Raw genomic sequence first — 27,162 nt, 5'->3', positions numbered from 1 at the left:
CTTCAGAGCTGTCAGGCTGGCACTTTTCACCAGTAAATGCAGCTCTAAATTAAAGCTAAATGAAAATAGAAATTTTGCTTCAGAGCTTGATTGTGTCATTTTGTTCTGTCTTTTTACTTGTTCAGTGGCTAAGGAAGGGAACTACTCCCTCAGTAGGAGCATCCATTGAGTTATAAACTTGTGCCGATATTAGAGCATCTTTGTGTATATTTATGTATGAGATCATTACAGTTGCTATTTTAAAGATATCCATCTCTGTAGTACATAAAACCTTTGGCAGTAAAATTGTAAATCCACGCAATGGGGTGTTAAGCACACAAATCCAATTAAATCCTTCAAACAGCTTTGAAAGCCTCTCCCAGAGGGTACAAAAATGGTTATTTGTGATTCTCTTGAACTGCCTTTTATGGCAGCTTGCTTAGAGTGTCTGTGACAAGTAGTCTTCTGGGGGTTTAACACTGCAAATGGTAGGTTCTTTAAACAAGCAAATGAATAAACTTAAGACTTGGTTTTACTCTTAACAGATCCTACGCAAATGGGAGGCCTGAGTATGCTGCTTCTAGCAGGGGAACATGCCCTGACTGCACAAGAGGTAAGGAACTCTCTTCTCTCCCTTACCGCGAGGCCTCAGTTTAAAGAGAGCTCTGAAGAGGAGTATTTGACCAGCGGGAAGTGAAATTTAAGATACATCTTGGGTAACCTCAGATGGGACTGAAGTGTGAGCCCTGTGATCTGAGTCTTGTATCCCAACTGTGAACATAGAGTTTGGGCCCAGGTTTTATATCGGTTCAATGTTAACTCTGCTGACTGAATATTTTGATCAGACCAGGCAAGTCTGCCCCCTGAGAGGATATTGTCACAGGTAGAAGGGTTGAAATACAATGACTCTGTTAAACAGGTGGTTTGCAAGCTTTTTTGGGCAAGGATTTCATATGCTTGTGCAATGCCTCACACAGCTGTGGACTTGGCATTCATAAAAAAAGGGAGGAGGATTTCTTTTTTGCTTTTTTGTTGTTGTTGGGAGGAAAGGCAATCATTAACTGTCTGTATGTGATACCCCCGAATGCAAAATGTGTAGTGCATTTGAGATAGATTGCTCCTGGACTGCCAAGACTGAGCTAAGATTCCTCAATGCATTGCACACCAGTTTGAGCAGTGGAAGTCTTTGTGCAGATGTGGGTACTGGCTTTCTGTGCTGCAGCATGAAAAATAAGAAACACTAGGATAAGGTTGGCAGAGAAGTGAAAAGAAATTGATTATTTTGTGCTAAAATGAGAGTGCCCTGTAGTTTTCAAACTTCTAGTCTCTCAACTTAGAGTTTAAAAACTGCTTTTACTATGCTGTTATGTTTAAATGGGAGGAAAGGTGTACTCTAGTCACAGATAGTTCCATTAAGAAGGGTCTTTGCTATGGCCTTGTGAGTTGAGCCAGAAATTAGTCTATACTTACTAATGAGTTACCTTATTTTAATTGTCCCACACTGTCTGAGAAGCAGGTAAGGGTCAGAGCACTTTGCCAGGGAGCAAAACTGCATGTCTCTGATTCTTTCAGAGGATCCCCTATGTAAAATACATCTTCCAGAACAATCTGTGTGCTTGGTATTCTCAAAGGGACCCAAATGGATGAATTTCAGTCCTCCTAACTGTGCATCAGCATGAATTGAGTCTCCAGTTGTGTTTCTGTGCACTGGGAAACTTCCTTAGTTTCTTTGTGTGGCAGCCCTGGTGTGTTTTCCATTTTCCTTTGTTTCCTTTTAATTCAGTTTTTCAGTGGTGATTAGACATGAAGCAAATACTTCTCGGGCTTGTTTTTCCCCAAATGCAGTAAAGATCCTAAACCTCTTCAGACTTGGGTAACGGAAGAGTACTTCTGGCTTCCCATCCTCAGGCGTGTGGTCAGAGGAGACATAAGGCGTTTGTCCTTGCATGCCTATGGGTTGAATTTCCGTGCTTTATGCTTGAAAACAGTTTCATGCTCAGACCAGCGTTTGGGAGGTTAGCAGAAGACGCTAGGAGGTGGTATGGCAGGCTCAGTAGGAAGCACCAGAATTCATTGTAGAATTGGTAAACTGCTTGCTTCTTCAGAGGAGGGGAGTTAGTTGTGTTGCGTTAGAGTTGGTATTGATGTGGGAGGGAATTTGGTGTACTAAGGTGACTGCTGAGGTATTGTCAGTGAAGAGGTTCAAAGTTGCTTAACTACAGAAAATACAGGTATTGTTTTTATAGCCGTGTAAGTATATAAATATATGTTGTATATCTAAACCCCTGGCATTTCTATTTATTTTTTTTTTAAAAAAAGGATAGATGTAGTGTCATTTGTAAAAGAATGCTCCAAATGATATCATGTAGTCTTCATTATCATTAAAGTGTATATGTGTACAGGTAAGATGCACATGCATATATATGTTTCTTAAACTGAGGGACTGCCAGAAGTAAGATTACCTGTCAACATGCAGTTTGATTGCTTGTGCACATGTATGATTATGCAGACTTGCGTGGCCTTGTAAGCATAGGTCTTTAATAATACTATGATCTTAAAAGCTGGTAATAGAAAGGAGGGCAGTAGTGGCATAGTTTGCTCAGAACTTGGGAGAAGATGAGGGAAATTATACTTAGACGTCTGCTAATCCCACATAAATGTGTTCAGCGCCCACTGATTTTCTGTCAAGTGTGTGTTAATGGAAGTATAGGGACTTTTCAAGACCTTCGCGTTGTCCGAAGCCCAGATGTCAGGTAACAAAGTGAACAGGCCCCAGTGGAAGGATGGGAAGAGGCGTTAAGACTGATATTTACAAAGTTGCCTTGAGACTGCAGTCACCATCTCTGTATGTTGCCAGTTATGTTCCTGTTGTTGTAATTTTTTTAATAGACTAGGCAATTTTTCTTCTGATAACAGAATTCGGTGTCAGTACATGACTGATTTCCACGCGGCATCTGGAGTTACTAAGCAGATAGGCAAGAGAAGCTACAGACCTTACCAGCTGTAAATAAAGTACTAGTTGTCCTGGTTTGAGGTAAAACAGAACCAATTTTCTGGTTAGTAATATTACTTTTTAGCTGGGCCTCTTCTAACTGACTAAACTCTGAAATGAACAGTATATTGTTCAGAAACTGTTCACTCTGAGTGATAAGACCTGATTATACCAGGGAATATAGCACAGAGGCTCTTGCTTATACTTACTGCTATAACAACCAAGGTCAGCTAACTTAGTTGCTTGCCCCGATAGAGGGTCGGAAGCGGAAAAGCATGGAGGGGTCCCCCCTGCAGGGAGGAGCGGACGGGACAGGTGACCCAAAACTGACCAACAGGGTATTCCTTGGTATGAAAGCTAAGGGATCAAAGGGTCAAGTCTTTTCTTCAATGGCCAACGTCTGAGGAGGACTGTGTCTGTTCATTTGCCTTTGATCCCGATCTGAGCATTCCTGACTCTAGTTCTGGAATTCAGCTCCTGTCCGTCGCTGACTCCAGTCTGGGACCTTCCCTGTGCCTGCTGGTGACACGATCGTCATCCTGCGAGCTGGATACGGTTTTGTATATATTGTATACTTTTTAATTATTGTTTTTATTATTCTATTATTATTTACTATTTTCTCATTTATTATTATTTTCATTAAAGTAGTTTAGTTCTTTAGATAAACTCGTAAATCTCCTTATCTCTTCCTCTCCTCCCTGAGGAGAGAGGCAGGGGGAGGGCCATCTGTCGTTCTGATTGGCCAATCCGGCCAAAACCAAGACACCAGTAAATAAAGGACTTGGATATATTCAGTGAGTTTCCATCTGGCTTTTTGGTCCTCTCATCAGTTACACAAGACTGCGGTGCATATATGAGCATATTTTGTTGAACACCCGAGGAGAAACGCCAGACGGGTCTGCTCCAGCTACTGTCTTGTGCTAGGCGAAGCTCGGTCCTCGCAGCAGGTTCATTAGCTGAAGAGCTGAAGTTGGGTGAGGAGCGCTCTTTGCTTGCCCGCTCACCTCCCTCCCTGCACAGCTCCCTTGCTTGCCCGTCAGGCCCGTTCCTTGCCTTACAGCAGCACCTAGTGGCCTGTCTGTAGGTTACTGCCCAGAAATACTGGAATTTGTAGTGTAGTCCGAAACCTGGCTCTTCTACCAGTTTCCTCCCTGGCCGCTGCCCGGCACATCAGGACGGCATTAAAGCCTCACGTCGGTCAGTGCAGAAGGTGAGCCAGGGGCCGCCCGTCACTTTCATTCAGCGTGATCCATTTAGAGCAGGTTACGGTAACCTGCAGAGAAAGGGAGGCTACGGAGGCGTTATCCTCGCGGTTTCCTTCTCTTTGAGAACAAAAGGTTACCCTACATGCAGTGCTGGGTCTGTGCACGGTGGTATTGCCCAGGGTGTAAAACAGAAGTGAAAAATCTCTCGGTGCAGCTGAGGGTAAGCTGAGAGGAGGAAAGAAGAAATGAGGAGATGCTGAGGATGTTTATTACGGCAGGAAATGAGACATACGCAATGGCACTATTTGTGCATCCATTCCCTGCGGTAATTATTTGAACGCTTTGATCAAGTTCAGCCTGGTGGAGGTTAGAAGTCTTGGAGATAATAACTTTTCCCCAAGTCGGGAGTGTGTGGGGAGTGGCAGAGCAGAAGAAACCAGCTCAAATTAGTGCTTCTGTCAAGCAAAGGCAACAGTATTAACTTCTTAAAGATAATGGAAATTGACAGGATAAGTGTAGTTGTTGTAACCACAAAATCATCTCTTGAGTTACTGGGCACCAGCAATCTCTCCTTTAAACACAAAGCTGTAGGAGACCGGGCTTCACACCTTCCACAACTTGTGGTTCCTGGTACCGCAAGGTGAACAAGCCATGCCTGACCCACAGCACGTGGCCTTGGAGGCAGCAAGATGGCTCATCCTCCCTCTCCGTGCCTGCCCAGGGAGCGAGTGAGTGCCATACAGCACTTATGTTGCAGGGGCTGAGCTGTAACAGCCCCTCTCGGGGGGGGCTTCTCCCCTCCAGCACAGTGCTCCTGGGGTGGCACAGGTGAATGGCTGCTCCCAACTCGGAGCTGGTTTGTGCCATGCCAGCTGTTGACACGTTCATGCGGACATGTCCTTACATAGGCAGAGGAAGGTGTGAAGCCTCGGCCTCCATTAGGGCGGGTGGGCAGGGTTCAAGCATTGCGTGGCCCCGCAGCGCCTGCCTTGGGGAGCGGAGAGGTTTCACACGGCTTCCTCATTCACATCGCTTCTCCTAAGCAAAACAGTGCCCTTTTGTACGGCACATTGAATATAGGCTCCACTTGCAAACAGACTGCTTCAATAGATACCAGAAACAAAGCTACATAAGGCAGCTGGTCAAACTGCAGAACATTTAAGTTATATGGGGAACAAAATCCCAAATTTGGTTATTCCTGGGAAAATCCCACTAGTGAAGTGGCCTGAAATAACCAAATGAGTGCTCAGGCATGCAAGCAGCATCCTTACATATTTCATAGAATCATTTAGGTTGGGAAAGACCCTTGGGATCATCGAGTGCAACCATCAACCCCACTCTACAAAGTTCTCCCCTACACCATATCCCCTAACACCACATCTAAACGACTCTTAAACACATCCAGGGATGGTGACTCCACCACCTCCCTGGGCAGCCCATTCCAGTGTCTGACCACTCTTTCTGTGATTCTGTCTAACCACTCTTTCACACCAGTGCAGAGGCTCGGACCTTCAGAGACGAGTCACTCAACAGCAGCGAGATGAGTATGCATCCCTGGTACAATCCACACCGCTGCTGAGACGCAGACATCTTAAATAGATCATACAGAAACATGAGAAAAGCAGTAATAAACATGACATGAGTGAAAACAGTAACACAAACCATTGAAAAAAAACAAAAGACAGACATTAAAAATACATTCTTTGTAACCCTTAGGGTTGGTATACTCCCGTAGTACACTGATGAAACATCCTGTTCAGTGTTTAATAAATATAATGGAAGCACAGATCATAGGAAGCACTGTTGGTTTTATGGCAGGAAGAAACAAGTTTGACTGTGTACGTTAAGCAAATTGCGTGGTATAGTTCCCCTTGGCTGTGGGTTGCTACACTCAGATTTAGTGTTTTCAGGGGAGTAGGGGTAGCAGATTCCTGAAACGAAAAGCCATGGGTGCTATTGCAGTGCTTAAGCATCTGGGACAAAGAGCAGCAGTACAAACCACATGTGCGGTAGGCCTGCTTATTCCGCAGTGCTTTGTGCTTACCGGCAACAGATGCAGTTGCTAGCTAAATCTCCTGTGTGCATTCACGAATAAATGCCATTGCCATACTTGTTTTCGTAATAAATAAGAGAAGAAAAGCATTTGCATCAAAGTGTTTTAAATGAACTGAAATACCGTGAAAAATTTGAAATGGTTTAGGAAAAAAAAAAATCCATCCTGTTACTTCCCTAAAATCCCACAAAGCCTCCTTCCTTTCTTCTGTTTCCTGTAAGCCATGTTACATACCTTATTTTATACTAACAGTACCTTATGCTTCTAGGAATTACGCATGTAAATCTTCTACGCTTAAATGTGACATTTAATGAAGGTCTTGTATTTGATACAATTCCTTTACAGAATGATGCTTGATTAACACATTTCTGTCTAAAAAAGAATTGTATGGCTAAGCTCTGTGTTAGTTTGAATAAGGCTGTTGGTTTTGAGCAGTCATTTCTTTGTATTTTAATTTCAGAAGTTATGACTCTTTCTTGCACTGTTTCTCATAAGCACCCCAAAATGGATGTTTAGGTACATTATTTGAGCAATTTTAGGCTTGTAGTACCCTTAAATACTTATTTTCATGTTGTCAGGGGGCTGGGAATTATTTTTCTAATAAGCGTTTCTGTCACTTAGCAACCCTCAGTGTCTTCAATTTTTTTTTTTTAGCTTCTAAATAATTTTTGTATTCAGAATGGTAGTACAAATTACAGATGCAACAGTGTTGATAGCATCACCGATACAAGGTAGTTGTGTGTGTAGCCCCGTATCATCAGTCTAGTATCCTGTTGCATAAAACTCTTTTGCAAAGTTTGGAATTACAAAAGAAAAAAAAATCCTTGGTATTTTTGTGGTCTTTCTTCCTAGGTGATTTTCAAATGCCCTAAAATGGGTGCTGAACTATGTTTTCACCTATAAGTTTGATTAAACCTGTCCAGAGCTGTGAAACATTAGATTAGATGTTGTGATACATTCTTCTCTTAAACATTACTTCTTGTTACTGCTGCCTGGTATTTTGTTTTGCTCCCTGTTGTTCTTAGCTTCAAAAAAGCACCTTTGAAGTCTTACTCTGCACATTCCTTGTTTCAGATTTCCTCGAGTACTTGCCAGTCTGATGCAACTAATTCTACGGAAACCTGTCAGAAGTCATCATTGTTTCAGTTTGCAGAGGTGAGTTTCTTTAAGAAGGGTTGTCTTCCCCATCTTCCCCTTCCTTTTAAGAAGCATCTGATGTTCAGCTGAAAGAGAAATCAGAAATCTTTGACTCAAGTTCATGCTTTTATTTGTTCCTTCTTTTTGGGTTTATGGTAATGGATCATTTATCAGGTAGATAGGCCAGACTGGAAGTGCAGGAGAGTGTGTTTAGGTACATGGTGGAAACCCTAGTGCAATAATGGAACTGTGGTTTAAGCAGTAAGTTAGAGATGAGTCATTCCTGCATTTAAACTAGAGTCTTACCAACTAAAGTTTTAACGTGTACGTTTGGATGTCACATTATGTTCTCTATCTATTGTGGCTGCTTTAGTCGTTGACTCCATCAAAAATAACTGGAGTTCTGGAATTTCCAAAATTTTCTTCTATTCTATGACCACCAAATAGCTCTAGGCAGCTATGCTTTAGTTTTACAATGTACAACATTTCCGTCAACGTATTTCCAGTTATTGGTAGAAGTGCAACTGTGGTGTTTTTGCTGTTGTTTGTTGTTGGTTTTGGTTTTTTTTTTTTAAAGTATACACTATTTCATCCAAGTTTTAATGGATCTCATTGGCATAACTAACATGACAAGAATGAGATTGCAAAGAACCCTGGTCATCTGCAAGCATCACTTGCTTGATTATATCTTTCCAACTTTTTCGAAATTATCATAATCAAGTGACACAGAAATATTTAGCTATATAAATACTGATTGTGCAGGATGGTGGTGTTTTATTATGTGTTTTCACACCAGCTGTGAATCTGGTTCCTGTGTCTTTAATACTCATTGCTGTGTGCACCATCCTACTCCTCCCTAAATATCATCACTTATGGAGCAGATATATTGCAATCCTAGCACGCGGCAAATGGGAAACGTTTTGTTTTGGTTTTGTTTTAACATGAACCCACAAGACCTTGAGTTTCCAACTTAAGATCTGAGGCTTTCAAAATGTATTAGAAATAAAGCACTGGTCCTTTTTTTCTGATTAAAGGTAATGGCTGCAGTGAAGTACGTAACCTGTAATTAGGCTCTTAAACAACCTGCTGGCTTTTTGTGTTAGAAAGAGGAAATGCCTGGTGTGTGAGCAATACTTAAAAGCTTCTTAAAATTGGTTAATTCCAGTCTCACTTATGATAGTTCTATGGCAATAATTCATCATCCATCTTCCAGTATTTCTAAGATACTTTTGCATACTTATACTGTCAGTTGAGTAATGTCATACTTTGTATAGTTTCTCTTGGTAACGGTCTCTTTCTTAAATTTCACTGTTAAGTCTTTCAAAGAGTAAGACAAATACTAGCTCACTTAATTGTTTCAGTTCAATTTTTCAGTGCTCAAGCAGTAAAGCACTAGAGCCATGCGGTAGCAGGCAGGAATCGTGAGCTGCAAGATACGCTTCTGCTAAGGGCTTGTGACCCCTGGCTTTTCCTTACCCCTCAAAGAACTTCTTCACTGGATGCCAGGAAACAAGCTCATCTGCACCACTAAAACATGAGGTTTAGAAGTAGCTCACTGATGATCAGTAATTAGAAATGCGTATTAGCTAGTCTTACTTTTCAAGGATGTTAAACAGCCCGTAGTGAGGCTGCACCTAACCAGCGCATGGTAGGTACGTGTGTCAATGGCAAAATAATCGGTACTTGTACCAAAGTGTGATGTTATTCAGAGGTGTCATTTGCAACAAAAATAACTGACACAAGTTAAACAGTATAAAATGCAGTTACCTTTGTGGCTGGGATAGATCTGGTATCTCAGAGTACTTGCATGCGTTGTGTCGGGGTCCACACTTACCTTCCTTGCTAAGTAGCAATTTGTGCTCTATCAGCACCACCATTCTGCAGTCTCAGGTCTTTCACTGAACTGTGAAATACAATATAGCATTAGGTTTTTGTTGCTAATCCTCTTTTGACGTATCAGTAGGCAAATAAAAGCCCTTCAAAAAAGTTTTAGCCTGTTCTATTTATTATAGGAAAGATTTTCCTTGAGAAAAATAACTCAAGATCACCGTTTCACAGATCACCCATTTATGTGTCTCCTGGAAAGCAGATACTGTTCTTTGTACAGGTGTGCTGGGACTCGTTTGTATGCTCTTAGGTACCAGGAGTCTTTCTGTACGATGGATCAGAAATTTAGCACGCTGAAGTTTGATACTGAAACTGAAGAGTTGGGTAATACAAATATAATTGTTTTCCTGACAGATCTCTTCAAGCACATCACAGCCTGGAGTCCCCGGAGCTGTAAAACAAACCGAGGAGTCTGCATTATTTCAGTTTGCTGAGGTATAATGGCTGAAATATGGTGGGGGAGGATGGGAGGAAGCAACGAACCAGTAAGAGTTGTCACTGAATGGCTAAGCGCCCTGCCTTATAAAGGATTCCCATCCGTAGACGTTTATCTTCATGACAGCATTGTGTTAAGAAAATTGTGGAGGGAATAACCAGTGACTAGTCGAGATGTTGGCCAGTTCTACCAGCGCTAGCATGCATAAAAGATACTGGGCTTCTGAACATTACCTGTCCTTCCATACCAAAGAACCACTGCAGACATTTTCCAAATGGTCTTTTAATTTACATCTAGGAAAACAACAAATAAAGACATTCCGAAATGACATTATGCACTGCCTATGGAAGAGGCTGCAGCAGTGCAAAATGGCAACCCCTCTAGAGGCAGGAATCCTTTGAGAAATAACCTTGCAGGTCAAAGGAAGCTTATCACAACAGCTCCAAGGATATGTAACAGCATTGTTAGGTGGTGACCTATAAATTACCCCGAAGTATGTAAGCTATCCTCCTTCCTCCACTTATTGAAGAGTTGGAGTTCTTAAAGATTGCTTTTAAGAATTTCTTCTCACATGTGTTTAATGTGCCTCTATGAATTGACTTTCCACGTATACTCTTCTTGCCCATTTGGGGGAGTCTGGTACTGCTTGCAGAATCACTTACGCTAAAGGTATATTCAGGGCATATCGGACAAGACTAGGATTGGAGCTGGTGCTGTTACTTACTGTTCGTTACTCCATGTGCTTACAGAGGTTTGAGTACATACGACACGCTTCTTTCTGCTAAATGTAAAGCTAATTGCATGCTGCGTGTTTTTAGATGTATTTCTTAGGAGGCCCAATTAAGAAAAAACAATTTACTGATTCAGCTGCCATAAAATACCTGACTACAAACACCCCTATAAAAGATACAGTAGAGTTAGTATCTCTATTCAGGAAGGTGTTTTCATATGTCCCATCTTTTTTTAAAGTTACGAATTAATGTGGAAAGCTCTTTTGAGAAAATTAGTGAAATTGAGCAGGATGAAACCATGTGCTGAAGCCAACCTTTTAAACCCAGTAAAAGATATAAGCTGGAGGACATTTCTTGTGAATTTTATTGCAAAATGTTGTGCAAGTGAACCTGCTAACTTAGTTTCAAAAATCTTAACCATCTTATGTTCTAATTAAACAGCAATTTTAGATATCTGCAGAGTTGAACAGGCTATGAATTGCCTTGAGTACAGTATTTTCAAATTGTCATGTAAAACCATATTTACATTGTCATGTAAAACCATACACTCAAAATTTCGCAGAACGTAAAATAGTTTCCTCTTCAAATTGAACAAATAACAAAATGACGAACCTGAAAATTGTCATATGGATGTGACATATGCATTAAGTTGCATACCACTATGCTGAGCCAGCACACTTGGGACATTGGAGTGCGTGTATGAATCATCAAATGTTAGGTGGAAGAGGTGCTTAGGAAGTTAATTAGAAACTGGAGAGGACAGTTTTAAAGTCAGGGTTAATATCTTTTTCTTCTAAAAATATTAAAATGTGTGTGCAGTATGGAGGTGATTGGTTTTTCAGTGTCTGGAAATAAGGGACAGAAATGTGGAAAAGCAAAAAACAAAACAACCAACCAACACAAAAAAAAACAACCCAAAAACCCCCTTGTTGGCCATGGTTATTCCTCCTGTATTGTACTGTTGTGAAACCTTAATGGCAGTGACTAGCACCGTGTTTTGTCTATAGCAATAGAGAAATGTCTTTTTTTTTTTTTTTTTTTTTTTAAGATTACAGCCTGATTTCATTTAGGTTGTTCGAGGGGAAAGTCTTGAGCATACTACAGAACCTCTTAAAGCTTTCCCCCTCCGCTATTAAAGCTGCTTGTACTCTTTCAAATATAAGGGCTTTCATTTGCACAGGATGTCTTTGTCAAGTTTGGCAAAAATCCCATTCCTTACTGTGCCACTTCTTACTGGGTCCTGTCTATATGAATGCATTACTGCATTTAGGAAGCTAAATTATGGTAAGCAATTTGCAGTAGGCTGCTGTCAGCAATGTCCAGTGTTACAAAAGAAAAGAGAGAGGGAGAGAAAATAGTTATTTAGCCAGTAGCCAAGTAGACCTGTGAAGAAATGTGAAGTGTGCTGTGGTCTGATGTGCCTGGAGACTTTTGGCAGCCATCCCAGCTCAGTTTTGGTTCTGCTGGGTGTTCCTCATATGTTCCCTTTCTCTTTGCTGCCTTTGCGGCAGGGTGAGTAAGAGTGCCTCTTTGTGAAGACAGCAATCCCATTGAGTAGACTTGTCATTTAAAATGAACACCTTTACCCCAGGAGTACAAGTCCCCCGTCACTCAGAAACAGCTCATTATTTGTAGACGTAGCATGGGATTCTTTCTTCATTACAGCCTCGGTTAGGCTTTCGTCTGTTTGTCTGTCCCAAGTGCTATAGTTTTCAATTAAACTTGTTGAGGATATGGCTAATGAGGCTTGCCCAGTGACTTGCTACAACAGATAATGAAAATCCCAGCACTAAGACTTCATTGGGTCCTGCGGCTCTGCAGGCGAGCACTGTGGAGATGATCACAGCTGATGTGACGTCCTCCTAAGAGGTTTTTTGAAATGTGGAGTGTTGCCAAGTTACACTCTCGGCTTTCTCATTCTACTCTGATTTTGGAAATACTTGGCCCTACTTTTTGTCCTTCTCATTTGTACCTTTAGGGGAAGCCATTATATAGGCCAGTGATTTCTGAGCAGTGGGCTGTGTTCCTCAGCGCGGTGGCTGTTTGCAAGCTGTCTGCTCACGTGGGCTGGTTGCTGTCATCCTCCTTGCCATGTGAGGGAAGCAGAGCAGATGGGACCCCTTGCTCTCTTGGTCTTACTGGATGTGTGTTTGGCAAACGTGAACAGATGGTGATGACTGCTTCATAGAGAAGAAACACGAGCACCTCTTAGATTTACTTAGCTAAACTCTCATCCGTTATTAAATGAAGAAAATGCTTCCTGAGAGTGAAAGCAATAAAATTGCTGGTTTACCCATCTTAAACACAAAATGAAGCCAAAACCCACAAACTCTTCACTTTCAGCTGCTTTTCTGAAGTTTTTCCTCTAGGTAATTTAATAAAAAAAAAAAAAGAATTGCATGCAGCATGCAACAAGGTGCAATTTTCTTTGCTGGTCCAGCAGGTTACTATGAGTTAAGAAAAATGCATGCTTGAGGATGATTTTGTCCCTGCTGCATTCTCACATACTCACTTTGAGCTGGCTTGCAGGCAACCCTTTCTGTTTATTTCTGTGCTGAATAGAAGGTTTGAATCCAGGACTTTAGGTCAAAATGCCTTGAAATTGGAGTGTGAGAGCTAGTCAGTATCTTCTCTTCCAGCTTTCCCTTAGGTAAAGCTGTAACCTTCCCAGGTAAAGCCTTTATGTAAAACAGATTAATATATTTGCTCTTTGCCTATATACTGAAATTATTAAATATCTGTGTTGAAGTGAAATGCCTGTTCTAGGAGGAGAAATGAAAAAGCGGTATCATGGCATGTGCTTCTTATGCAAACTAGAATGTAATATAGTAGCTAAAATGCTGACCTGCATTGTAATACAAGATAACTTGATCCTAATGATCCCCAAGTTAAACCTCTACATAAGAAGGGGCTATTTGTGGTTGTAGTAGTCCAGGTTCCAATTATTCTAATTAAAACTGGAAGATGATGCTAAGAGACAGGGAATGAGATCTGTAACCTCACTGAGAGCTGATTGATCAGCCATCCTCTTCTGATGTTTGGCCAGCAACTTTGGCAGAATGAGTTCAAGGTTTATGTCTCTTGTAGTTTGTTTTCTTGACTATGAAGAGAATCTTTTTGCTGAAGTGAGATGTTGGCTTCCTCTCTTTCTGTTAGTATAAGGATCTCACTTGCATTTTGTTAGGAGCACCCGTTCCATCGTCAAAATGAGACTCTTTCTTCTTTCCTCACATTATGCATCAGGAGGCAAGACGTGCCTGCATGTTCTCAGGTTATACTTGAGTGTGTGGGTGTTTTTCTGTCCCTTTTATGCCATTCATACTGTACTGAAAAAATCATTAAAAGCTGAGAAATTATTACAGTAGAAAGATAAAAAGTTGAGGCCCTCTTCCTACAAAGTGCAGTGTACAAGATCACTTACCCACTGTGGTTCTGAGCAGCTTCCCTGAACTGTCTCAAAGCAAAACTAGGATTTTGAATTATTTTAGTTTAATATTAAGAATTGCTATTAATGTATATTCAAGTATTATTGCCCATATTTTAAATAGATTGCAGTAAAATAGATGTTCCATGTTGGGGGGGGAATGTGTGTGTTGTAATGAATCTCCTTGACAATTGGAAAGTAAACTCTTCAAATAATCTAGTTCAAAAGAAAGACATTAAATATAAAGAGAAAGGCTAAAACAATAATTTTTGCATCTGAAAGATCATGGTCATAAGTGTGACTCTTGCGATGAGGTAGATGCCATGGAAACACCGGTGGTCTTGCCCCTAATCTTAGGGATTTTCAAGGTTTCCAGGTCAAATACTAACCAAGTAATGCCATGCCAGAATAAAAATAATTATTAACTCTTGCGTTGGTGAACTCATAATGCTGCACTTGGAAGCAGGTCAGAAAAAATGTGGCTGCAAAACCAATTCCCTGAAGTGCCCTGGTAGTTACTTACTCAGCGTTGGTGCTGGCACACCAATATCTATTTAGAAGGCTAGATTTGATCTCCAAACGTAAGGTCTTGTTTCTTTTTTTCTAACTAAATTGAAGTGAAACAAGCAGTGCCTGTGAGGACAAGCAGTCCTTTTCTATATATAACCAAATGGGAAACACTGCCCAGGCTTTCCAGGAGAATTTTATTTCCTTGACCAGTTTATGTTTTTAAGCAACAGGTAATGTCTTGTTCACTTAGTCACATAAAGCACACGGCACGATAGAATATTAGCTGTGGAGAATACAAATGTAGAAGAGGATCCATCAGCCTGATCTACGGAAGAAATTCTGCATTTGCTTGTATCCTGCTGACTTCTAAGTGCCTGTTAATTGTTTCTTGGATGGGATTGCCTATCTGAAGTAGGGCCTTCTGGCAGAAAGATCTAAAAGTAACTGATTTAACTAACTCCTCAATTTTTTCGTTCTTTTTTTCTCTTCATTTCTGTCTTTTCTGTGTGCCACTGAAATATTTTTCTCCTCTGTTCATTTAAAACCTAGATCTCATCAAATACTTCCCAGTTGTCAAGTCCTGAGCCAGTAAAGCAGTGTGGGAAGTCGGCACTCTTCCAGTTGGCAGAGGTAAAGTTATACCCATTAGTGTCACAATGGGAAGATGTGTGTATCTTTTCCCCAAAAAAGTATGAATTGCATAAGGTTTACTCTAGTATCAAATTTCATGTTTCAAGAAGCATAAATTAGTAAATAATGGAATAGCAAGAGAATTAGGCAGTTGCAGTGGCCCCAGGGACCTAGCTTTTCTTTATACACTTGTTAGTTTGGATAGTTTCTTGGATACCATGCAGAAGTTACACTTCTTTTTTGAAAAAAATAGCCTTGTAACTATAATAAAGGCAATGCTCAGGACAATAGCAAAGACAAAAGACAACAGCATTCTTCTTAATGAGGAGCTGGGTACCAGGATTCAAAATGTAAAGCTTCAGTTATAAGGACTGGAAGATGCATTGCTGAATCGGGGACCAAGAATAAGAAGAGAAAAGTAGACTTTGAGATCATCAGGAATCTTTATGAAGAGTTGGAAGCTGAAGCAGTGTATTAAGTTCTGAAATCGGCCTCTGTCAGCAGTAAACAAGAATACTAGGTCAGGTTTTCCTAGAAATTCTCTGTGAATCTTAAATATAACCTTGTAGAGGTCTCCTCTTTGATATCGATGAATCACTCAAAAACCTTTGAGGTTTGGTGTGCAAATATTATTCTTCTTGATGATTGAAAGATGAAGATACATGCTGTATTCCAGGTAAATAAGGGAGAGTGCTAGCACCTTACTTGTACATGTTTTTTTGCTTGGGTTTTTGTTTGTTTATTTTTCAAAATCATGTCCTATTTCAGTGAGGAAAATGGTTCTCTAGATTCCATCTAGGGGCATCTAGCATATATTCTTGCTGGTGAGGTTAATCCCTCTCAGGGAAAAAAAGACAGAGATTGGAAGCACGGAAAGAGAAGTATTTTGTGCCTTGTTCCATGGATAGTAATGCTACTATCTATCTGACTTTATAGGAACTTATATGAGTGGAAGAAAACCTGCCTTATTTTACAGGCAGTCCCTGGCAGTAGTAGAATTTGTGGGTGGTTGCTACGTTGTCAGCAGTACCTTTGCAAGAGTGATTACACCTAACTCTGATCAGTGATTCATAATGGCATTTGACTGTTGCAGCCCAGAGACAGCAGAAAGGCTGGTAGTATTTTGTCAGGAACACCAGAGGTTTTTGAGGTGCCTCTTACAGGACAGCAGTAGGCTTTGAGTAGTGCTGCTCTGGCATAAAGCTGTTGTTGAGTGCAGCCTGAGTCTTGGAAGTCAGTGTTAAAAGTTGTGATGTGACTGTGAAGCTTGTGAAGCCCTGATTTGAGGGAAGGACAGGTGCTTGTCCACAGGAGTGCGGAGTTTGTACTGCAGTTGGCAGAAGAAGTGAAGCTAAGTCTGGCAGGATGACGTTTGCATGTTGGACAGGTTTCTGTGCTATCTCTCTCAGTGCTTGCTCAAATGGATTCTTACAAGCCTAATTTACTGTACAAAATGAATGTTAAAGGCTCTGATTCAAACTGAGAAAAGCATGGCAGATGTGCTAAGAACATCCTCCTTGTCTCTAGCTCTTGTAGGGCATTGGTGCTATTGATTTTTTTTTTTTCCAGTTTTGAAGACCTCTGTAATGTTAGATTGAAATGGGATAAATAAAATCTGAGAATTCCAGCTTAAGTTTTATAGAATCAGAAAATTGCCTAAGTTGAAAGGGACCTTTCAGATCATCTAGTCCAACCATCAACCTAACTCTGACAAAAGCCATCACTAATCACTATATCTCTTAAGTACTATGTCTACCCATCTTTTAAATACCTCCAGGGATGGTGCCTTGACCACTTCCCTGGGCAGCCTTTTCGAATGCTTAATAACCCTTTCAGTGTAAAAATTTTTCCTAATATCCAGTCTAAACTTCCCCTGGCGCAACTTGAAGCCATTTCCTCTTGTCCTGTCGCCTGATACTTGGGAGAAGAGACCGATAACAGTTCAGGACCTGATTTGGAGCATCCCAAATAAACGGCATTCATTATCAACTCGAGGGTGTCTTAGGTTTGCAAGTTGATGTTGCAGACATCTGTGCCATGCTGCTGTTAACTCCAAACTGCAGATGCTGTGCACTGGAGGGGACTGAACTGCTCTCTCCATGCTACTGGCAAGGCAGGAGGGGTCTGGTGTGTGGGAGCCTGTCTGCTTCTGCACACCACATTGCTCTGCTCCTCCTTCACCTGTCTGCTATGTTGATTAACCAATTTTATCTTCTCCTCTCCACAAACACCCATTCCTTTTTGATATTTCACAGATGGTGATAAAATAAAATGCAGAAGTGTGTTAAATTATTTTCTAAAAAATTCCAAGAATTTCTAAGTTTCTAAAAATGGTTGGAGCAGCTGCTCTGCAGTCTGAAACCTTCAGAGGCTGTTCCTGATTGACTCTGCTGAGTCTCTTGCTGTGCCTAAATGCATGCTTTGTCTTTAGCCTTCAGTGTGGAGGCAGGAGAGTGAAGAGAGGCAGTGGTGGGGGTGCATGTCACCTCCAGAAGACAACGAGAGGCCACTTTTGCCACAGAGGGCTAACAGCGCTAACAATGCCTGGCTGTAACCGGTGTTTGGAGACTTGAGCTGTAATGGTCAGAGCTTGGGAGATGCTGTGAAGAGCTACAGCTTCCAGGAGACATAGGGATATAGCATTGATAACCTTTTTTGTTTATTTCCTTCACAGTAATGAAGGGTTGATTTCTGCAAAATCAACTTTGCGGGCCTGTGTTGGTTGAAAGCAATGAAATCTGAGTTTGGGGGGATAGGGGGACCTAAAAGGTTGTAAACATTTTAGTTCCTCAGTCCCTAGAGCTCCATCTCTTTCTAAGGAAGCAAGTATAAGAAACCTGCAAGTATAAGAAACCTGCAAGCCTGATCGGAGATTATGGAATAAGTCCTTAAAAATGGAACATTTTCTTCTCCATACTAATGGCAAATCCTGAGACCGATGCTTTTAATTTGTTTAGAAAAAGATAATTTCTTGGCACCTAACTCAAAACTGACACAAAACACTCTAAAGTATTGAAAAGGATCATGGCTTGATACAGGAAAAAGATTCTGGAGAATAAACAGCTGCCTGCTTGCCAGATAGCCTCCCGTACTCTTGAGGGGGTAGTAAAGGTTACCAAAGGCTTGAGGGCTCCTACTTCACTTTGGTTTTGTAGCATCTTTTTTATGTGAGTCCTATAGGACACCAACACCTGACAGGAGTAACCTTCTTAAGCTATGAAAATGAAGTGATTTTGCAATCAAATGTCTAACTAAGCCTTCAAAAACACCACCAGCTGGGTTGCACGCTGGTGTAGATTGGTGCTGAGCTGCTGGAGACTGTTTATGTGCGAGAGAGCATGTGCTTCAGTTCCTCCTGCTCTTCAAAGGGAGTCCCGACAAGAAGATCCCCAAATCTGGAAAAAGCTTTTGGTGTCCAGTGGTATTATCCACCGGAGCAATGCTGGAGCAGGGTGTTTATTTATAACAGCGTGCACAGGTCTGCACTTCTTTTTCAGTATATAATCTTATGAATGAGTTTTTGAAGAGGGAGGAAATAACCCATTCAAAAGCTGTGTGGTAAACATAAAAGAATTGTGCTGGTAAAATAATGGTTTTCTTTTTTCTCCCCCTCTGTTTGTTCTTTAGATTTCCTCAAGTACATCCCATTCAGGTCCTTCTGATTTAACAAAACAGTGTGGAACATCAGCATTGTTTCAGCTGGCAGAGGTAATATTAAAATACTGGTGACTAATTACCACAGGTGCAGTGGGGTGGAGAAGTTAATGATGTTAATTGCCGAAGTCTGGAAGGCAGAACAGTGCTACAGTTCTAATTACAGTGTTGCTTATAGAAGCGTAAATTATCGTGGCTTGGGTGCTACAAGTCAAGGTGTCCCCAGACTAGCCGTCACTTGGAGGTTTCTAAGAGTGTGTGCTGCAGCTGAGAAGTGCCAGTCCCTGGTGGCAAAGGGACTTTCCAGTCACCATTGAGATTGTTTCAGTTCCTTGTTTTAGGGTTTGGGGGTTTGACTGGTTTGGTTGGGGGTTGTGGGAGTGCGAGCGCAAGGAGTTGTGAGAGGGCTGGACTAGTCTGTTACTCAGATTAGGGCATTGCCATTACAAATACCAGTTAAAGGTCATTAGTCGCTTTCATTTATTTTTGCTTTTCATGCCTGCTGTTTTTTGAAGTGGGGAATAAACAGGTCAATAACTTCTATAGAAACTCTGCTGTGATACTCAGCAGATCCTCCTTCTTGGAACATTTAAAACCAGTGGCATCTTATTGAAATGTTGTATTTCTTTTGTTTCTAAGCTTTTTTTTTTCCTAAGCTTTCCCAATCTTAAAGACTGCGAATTGCAAGTTTATTTAGAGCTAACAAAATTTTTTTGTGGCCACATCCATAGCCCTCTGTACTATTGGTTACTGCAGAAGCAGCAAAGGTATAAAGAAAAAACAAAAAAAAACCATTTTCAGGGGTGTGTGTGTGTTTAATTGACAAAGTGTAATTACTGTCCAAAGAGTTGTATTCTAAAGATTGATCTTTAGCATTTGAAAATCACAGGCTGTGTTTACATTGCAGTGCAGTAAAGAAGTCACAGAAGTACCTTGGTACCAAGAACCCACTTCAACATAGTTGTGGAGTTCTCCTCTGCATAATTTCACTGCTTCCTGATAGATGCTGTGCTTCCCAAGCTCTGGTGTTTCCAGTGCTCAGCCTAGCTTGACCTAAGCCAGATCAGGAGTTTCTGCCCTGTGCAGTGAGAATTTTGGAAACCTTCAAACTATTCTGTCACTGGTGTTATGCTCATACGTATATTGGTGTAAGAGGTATTTTTAAATTACAAGGAAAAAATGCCTTGCCAATTTGAGAAATCTAAAATTAAGCTAAAGACAGCCCAGTGATCTGGAGGGTACGTCCATACTGACCACATGGCCTGTGGGCTGAGCTGCAGGATAGGGAAGCTCCTGAGGTCTGGTTGTTCAAAGCAAGCCTCTTCCACCTGGTTTTGCTCCAGGTGGCTGTTTGTTTGGCTTCTGTTTTAAAAATAAAATAGCAGCGGAAATTCAGCTTGGAGGCTTTGAGAGGGAAAGGAAGAAGAAGAAATCATGTCTTCCCAAGGACAATTGTGTGGTGGTGTGAATGGGACTACGCTTTGTCACAGTGCCAATGTGGTTTACAGGTGATCCAAAACCAAGAAGATCTCCTAAGTCAGTGCTGCAGAAACATCGCAGATTGAGGACCTCTTTACAGCTTTTTTTTTTTTTTTTTTTTAATATTGCTGTTCCTCAGACAGTAAGAGGGTTTTGGTTTCCATTAATGTTATCTCCAGGAGATGATAACCATGGCAACCACTGCTGCTTTGCAATTCTTTGCAAAATAAGTCTGTGACGTGAGAAGAAAGATTCAGAAGGTTTTTTTACTACCTTCCAAATTATTTTGCACATTCAAGTAAAAGAAAATAATCTCGATTACTGAGATTAAATTGACTTTCCCCCTTCCCCCCCATTTCAGGGCCATTTGGAAAATGGAGGAAAGAGTTGTGTATAGGGACATTTGGGAGTTGAAGGGGGTATGAATGTGAGGTTTCAGGTAACTTGTCTGTGGCAATAGTTAGAGATACTGTATTGTTCCGTTGCATTTAGGGTATTCTGAAAATCAATCTAGCAGTGGGTTTCCAGATTATATAAAAGGCATTTAAAGGATCATGGAAACACCACTGACATCAGTTGGAGTCTTCTTCCATTAGAGCAGTAGAACCTGCCAGCCTTATTCTAGCACTTAGCCGTCATCACGTCGCATCAGTTTCAGTAGGGCTTCAGCATGTTTTTCAGTACTGTCCTGTAGCATAGTTTGCTTTCCTGAACTAAGATGCCAGAGGGATTCCCTCTGTAATGCTTCTGTTAATATAGGTAAGTAACATTAATGGGTGAGATGTTTGTTTAATGGGACTATTTTTAAATTCGTTTTAGATGTGCCTTGCTTCAGAAGGAGTAAAAGTGAAAGAACCTGGGAAAACAAAAGTGGAAGCACCCCAAGACGTGGGAAGGGAAGTTTCAGAGGAAATGGAACGAGAAGAACTGGAGAAAACAACAATAAAAGACTCCTGTAAAGTAAAAGTAGAACAATCGGAGACAGAGAAAGTGCAAAACTGGGATGAGATAAAAGCTGAGGAATCAGAAACTGCAAAATGCAGAGATTTTACTAGTCTTGCAATGGAGAGCAGTCCTTTTGAGAGACATGATAACACAAAGGATCACTTGTGCTGTTCTCCAGAACTTTCAATGGCTGACATGAATATCCTCGGGCTAAAGCCAGAAAAAATAAAGAAGAAAAAGAAAAAAAATAAGTTGGACCGGCACACAAACGAAAAATCCACTCCCAAGAAACCTTGTAAAAAGAGGCAGTCCTCCGAATCGGACATTGAAAGTGTAATGTATACAATTGAAGCCGTTGCAAAGGGGGACTGGGGTGCTGAGAGACTCGCAGAAACCCCCCACAAAAAACCCCGCCCTGTCTCAAATGTGAAGGGAAGCGTGTTGGATACAAAATCACCAAAGAAAAAAGTGAAATCGAAAGAGAAGAAAACATCAAAGGAGAAACCCCTGGAGACCACCAAAGAATCAAAGCCTCCCGATTTCCTTAGTCTTGCAGCCAGCAAGGAAGTACCCTGTGAGGCTTCTGATAACATTAAAGTGGAACCACTGACCCCAACAGAGGAGGTGGTACCCCAAAGCTTACCAGGACAGGTCAAAACTGAGGACAGTGACTGTGTTAAAAAAATAGAAACCTGTGGCTCCAGGAAATCGGAGAGATCTTGCAAAGGTGCTCTATATAAAACTCTGGTGTCAGAGGGCATGCTCACGTCTCTGCGCGCTAATGTGGACAGAGGTGGGTGGCTTTGAGTGTTTCATTTACAGCATGAACTGCAAAAGCCTTCCTGGAGTGGGAGGAAAAGCAAAAGTCCATGTTTAAGCTGGAGTTTGAGCAGTGTGTGATTGGAATGCTGTGTCTGGTCACCTGAGATGCTGGAGGCAGGTGGAGGGGACGGAGGTCTTCTCAAGTCCTACCCTCTGTGTTGGTACTCACCTCACCAACTCTTAACCTCTCTCCCTTTTTGTCTCTTATGAGCTGAGATTCAGCTTTTTGACTGAAGGCTTTGTTGGGTAATTTGTCAGCCTGCTGACAGATGTAGGCAGGACTTGTGTTGTATGTAACCCTGAACAATTAGCTTGTTTCTGTATAAACAGCTCTAGTGGTTGTGAGCATAGTTCTCAGTCCTACGAGAGGCAAGTGTGGTGTGCTTTTGCTTTGGTTGTTAGTTTGGCTGCAGGTGGTGAGCGAGAACCCTTCACCTTGTGGAAGGATAAATTTGAGATAATTTCTGGAAGCTTTCGGTGAGATGTCTTGAAATGTATTTTTCTGATTAGTAGATTCATATGTGTAATTAGAACAGTCAGAAAAGAAAAAGATGTTTTAAAATTGGGGAAGTTTATTACTTTATTACTGTAAATCTACTCATATCTTTCTCTTCCTTTATGCCTTGAGAGATTCTGACTTTGGGGGGCGGGGGAATGGGATGACAGGAAATAGTTGCCAATATCATCATTATCCACTTTAAAATAAATAAATAAATGTTTTGTAACCCCTTCAAGAAGGTCAAGCATCATAAAGTTGCAGTACTAAATGGGTGCACAAGTTCCTTCTGAGGCCACTTTGTTTCGGCACGTTTTTCTTAAGATGAGAAACAATTTTCTGCCTTCATCCCAGGAAAAAGAAGCTCAGGAAAAGGCAACTCCTCTGATCATGAAGGATGCTGGAATGAAGAAAACTGGGCTTTTTCCCAATGTGGCACAAGTGGGAACAAGAAACTGAAAAAGCCTAAGCCAAAGGAAGAGTTTGTTTTTGGGTAAGTTGCGGCTTAACACTGTGCAAAGTTTTAGTTAAGTCTGCATGGTAGCTTAAGAGTGAGTCCTCCTCATTGCAGCTAGTGAACTGCATCCAACACCCAAATAATGACAGTTAGACAGAATTCCTGAAAATTACAAACCCTACTGGGCTGAGTCATGCTCTAGATACTTGTTGTTTATATACCAAAGTAATTCCTTTGAGATCTTTCCTGTTTTACACTACTGTAAACAGATCTGAATTGACATTATTTGCTCACTTCTAAAAAAAAAAAAAAAAAGAAAACGTGCAATGTTTACCTGCTCAAGAGGTGGTGAAGAGGTTTACTTGTATTTTCAGAGCACTTTGCAAGCAGTATTGAAAGTGCTATGTAGGTGTTCAGTCATCATAAACAGAACTAGACTAGAAAGAATCTTTGCCTGCTTGGCGGGATTGCTTACAGAGGAAAAGTAAACAATGTTCTAATACTGGCAAATAACTATAACAAATATATCATTTTTCCTTTGTAGAGACATTGTAGAGAGGTTGGTGCTGGTCTCTTCTCACAGGTAACTAGTGATAGAACAAGAGGGAATGGGTTCAAGCTGCAGCAGGGTAGGTTTAGACTGGACATTAGGGAAAAATTCTTCACAGAAAGAGTGGTCAGACACTGGAATGGGCTGCCCAGGGAGGTAGTGGAGTCACCATCCCTGGATGTGTTTAAGAGTCGTTTAGATGTGGTGTTAGGGGATATGGTGTAGGGGAGAACTTTGTAGAGTGGGGTTGATGGTTGGACTTGATGATCCCAAGGGTCTTTTTCAACCTAAACGATTCTATGATTCTATATTTAAACTGTTTATGTACACCGTGAAGAAATTAAATATATCAGAAGAATAATTAACAATTACAAATGCATTAAAATTTAGAAAGGATTACTTTTCTAGTATATGAATAACAATTTTTGTCAGAGTTTTACAGATTTATTTAACTGCACGCATAGGTGTTAAATCTGCTTAGCCATTCATATGTACTTGCAAATTCTTGAAGACTTCCAATTATCTGAATTCAGAGGGTGAAAAGGAATTTTAAAAAGTAGATTTTCCACACTCCATGTTTAAAATTGTAATGTGTGTGTTTTGTGGAGGCTTGCGGTAGCCTTTTTTATAACAGAGTCTATGTGAAATTTAGCTGCAGCTCACTTTGCTGTAAAGACATTAAATTGATGAAAATCTCCCAAGTCTTGATTGCTTGGAATAGTCAAGAAAAACTAATGGAATGCTTCTTGTATTTTTAGTGCATTGTATATAAGATTTGTAAGTATTTTTTAAATTTAAATTGAAAGATTAAAAGCTTTTCACACCTAATGGTGTGAAAACTGAATGCATCTCCTAGCCCAAAAAAAAAAATAATTGTAGTTACAAATGATTTATTCAAAGTAGCTAGGAAAATTGTGTAAATAATTAATTCATTTGACAAATACTGTTCTACCATCATTAGCTGGCTGGATGGGGAAAATACATATTTGCCAGTATTGCTTCTTGATTCAGTCGTGTCATTAATGAATATTATTCAGTGAACTCTGTAAAGTCAGAATCAGTAATTTGTGGAGCGTAAGTGCTGGAGAAGGTATCCATTATCCCTATTCATTGCACTACCTGATCTTCTAGCTACTCAATGAGCTGGTTTTACCTCTACCTGTTCTTCCTAACTCTTTCTGCCCCCTTCAGCATCACCTTTGAGCCTCATTTTGTGTGTGTGTAGGGAGGAGGGTCCTCACCGCTTTGGAATTATATCTTTTTCTCCATCAGTAGTTGTCCACGCTTCCCCCGTGGCCCCTGTCAGGTGTGCTTTGTCCACGTGCAGCCCCCCGCCTTTGCCCAGCAGTGCTCTGCCTGCGTGTGTCTCCTGGCAGGACCAGGCTGTCCGGCATGAAGACCTCAGCTCAGCTACATGTGTTTAACCAGGCTTGTGAGATGCTTTGAAAATTCATGACAGCGTGAATGATTTGTTTATTATTTTTTTTAAATAATTAATCGCTGATACAGTGATAAGCAGCACTCTCCGCTGCCTCCATGTTGCACAAGCTATAAATTACAAGCCAGGATGGCAGCTCATCTGTTTTCAGGGTAGGTCCTTCCTAATTAGAGCTGCAGCCCCTCATATGCCACAGTGGGAGAGGAGCTGGGGCAGAGGATGGAATTGCATGACAGCTGTCAGAGCAGAAAATCAGCTTGTGTTGTGGTTGTCAGGGAACATCCGCAAGGAAGAGAAAGGTAGCAGCACGGAGCACCACTGATGCCACATATCTTGGTGATTTAAAACCAAAACAAAACATGCACATGCACAAAAAAAAATAACAAACAAAACAAACAGCAAACAAACCCTACCATGCACGCAGTCTGCCAAGAGCCAAGTCTGTATTTTAAGATGGAAGATTGCTTACCGAAACATTTAATGATTACTGAGATAAAATGAAGTATCATTCTGTGTACCAAAGCTTTAAGAATACAATGTGTTTGAAGTGCTACTTCAGGGAGCAGAGAGACATGTCGTGTTTCTTGTGATACTTCCAAGTCTACAGTGCTCAGGGTCCAGTGTTCATGCCAGTTTTTGTCAAGTTCAGGTTTTCCATAGCAAACAGAATTAAATACAAGTAGAAAATGTCGTTCCCCTGTCATTAATGGTGCTATTTATAACTTGCCTATCTGTGCGCAATGCCTTTTATTAAAATACAATTCCTTCTTGTGCTCCTGCCTGGCTGCAAAAATTTGCTGGAACAGGGTGCTTAAACAAGACAGCGTAGTCATTACAGCCAGAAATGCCATGCCATACCATCCGGTTTGAGTGGTTTATTTACATCTGGCTATTAGGAACAACAATACCACGTCTGTGAATTTCTTGAGCTGTACGTAAAGCTAATTACAGTCATTCGGGTTGGGCTGATATATGAGGAATGTTGCGTTTCATGAAAGTATGAGCTAGTTGGTGTTCTTCATCTGTCAACAAATAAAATATGAGGGGAGGAAATACAATCCCTCAGAACAAATACAAAGCTAATTCTCCCCGCAAAGCATCAGGTTTTAGAATATCCCCAGAAGATTGAATAGTTTGACACTTTTCTTCTGGTTTGAATTGTTGCTGTTTTCATTCTGGTGTAAGGACTTTTATGTGAAGTTTGTTTGTTTGTTTGTTTATTGGTTTTATTGGCTCTTTTTAATTCCCCTCACAGAATAGACAAATCTGTATGAATCCGTGCGGCAGAACTGAATGTCACCAGCGTGACATTGATTTTTTTTTTCTTTATTATTTTTTTTTTTACCCCGAATTTTAATATATGCCACTGATGTAATCAGTTTGTACTGAGTTACAAATGCAGAAGCTGGAGCGTACATTCTCATCCCAAAGTTTGATTAATATATACTAGTTTGGTGTTTACAGTGTGTGCACGCTTATCTCTTTCCCCCTTACTCTATCTAGATAGCTATGTATATACGCACACATATTCCTAAACAATATATTTTTTTCTCCAGAAACGGAGTTACATTTGATTTGATTGGTTTTGTTTCCCCTTTAGCTTAGCAAAGTTGGAAGAAGAATTTGAAAAGAAATTCAACAGCCTCCCTCAATACAGTCCTATTACCTTTGACAGGAAAAATTCTGCTGTTCCAAGGAAAAAGAGAAAGGTTGGAAGTGGCTCATCTGAACAACCAAAATCCAACAAAGGTAAATTACCACGTGCAATACATTCTTAAGCAACACAATCCTATGACAAGCTCAGGAATCTATATTTTCTTACTTTACTGTTACATGTGAAAAGTGTGAAGTGAAAGAAAACATTTTTCTAGCACTGAAATTAGTTGGTTCTCACCTGGGTTAGTTTTCGGGCTGTACTCTTGACTACTGATTTTCATGCTGAGTAGAACTGCTTAGAGTTTGTACATTAAATATATTCCTTATAGCAAGAAAATTTATCAAAGCCATGAATATTTGTGAGCTAAGTGAATTTGACAAGTTTTCCCAGGAGAAAATGTGGAAAAAATGCCAGATGATCAAAAGGTTACATTTTGACATTTTTTAGAATAGAATGTAGTTTTATGCTGGTTTGCATTTCACTGTAAATTTAGGCTCTATGAATTAAACTGTAAGATACCAGAGACGTCTGAATGAAACATTTTTATTTTTTGTCAAGATTTTAACTCCTATCATAAGTTTAGAGCAAAAATGTCCTGACATAATGAAAAAAAAAAAATTAGAGGACCTCATGACACATTTGGCTTTTTATACACAAACAACCTGTGACATAGAGGTTGT

The 27,162-nt window shown here is 40.7% G+C and overlaps 1 protein-coding gene across 28 annotated transcripts in view; it reads left to right on the top strand.

The window, feature by feature from the left end:
- Positions 1–27,162, top strand: part of BBX (BBX high mobility group box domain containing) — a 165,508-nt gene that overhangs the window by 100,165 nt on the left and 38,181 nt on the right. For 23 of the 28 annotated variants that reach the window (XM_054190752.1, XM_054190586.1, XM_054190761.1 and 20 more), the window contains 8 exons: positions 525–592; positions 7,304–7,384; positions 9,608–9,688; positions 14,904–14,984; positions 18,612–18,692; positions 20,937–21,855; positions 22,735–22,873; positions 26,426–26,574. In XM_054190752.1, coding sequence (XP_054046727.1) covers positions 525–592; positions 7,304–7,384; positions 9,608–9,688; positions 14,904–14,984; positions 18,612–18,692; positions 20,937–21,855; positions 22,735–22,873; positions 26,426–26,574 — 1,599 coding nt within the window. The remainder of the gene's footprint in view (positions 1–524; positions 593–7,303; positions 7,385–9,607; positions 9,689–14,903; positions 14,985–18,611; positions 18,693–20,936; positions 21,856–22,734; positions 22,874–26,425; positions 26,575–27,162) is intronic. The other 5 variants (XM_054190544.1, XM_054190579.1, XM_054190564.1 and 2 more) reach the window with 4 other exon arrangements.

The sequence above is a fragment of the Rissa tridactyla genome, chromosome 1 (assembly GCF_028500815.1).
Source record: "Rissa tridactyla isolate bRisTri1 chromosome 1, bRisTri1.patW.cur.20221130, whole genome shotgun sequence".
In the NCBI taxonomy this organism is placed as follows: Eukaryota; Metazoa; Chordata; class Aves; order Charadriiformes; family Laridae; genus Rissa; species Rissa tridactyla.
This window is presented reverse-complemented; position numbering and strand designations above follow the sequence as displayed.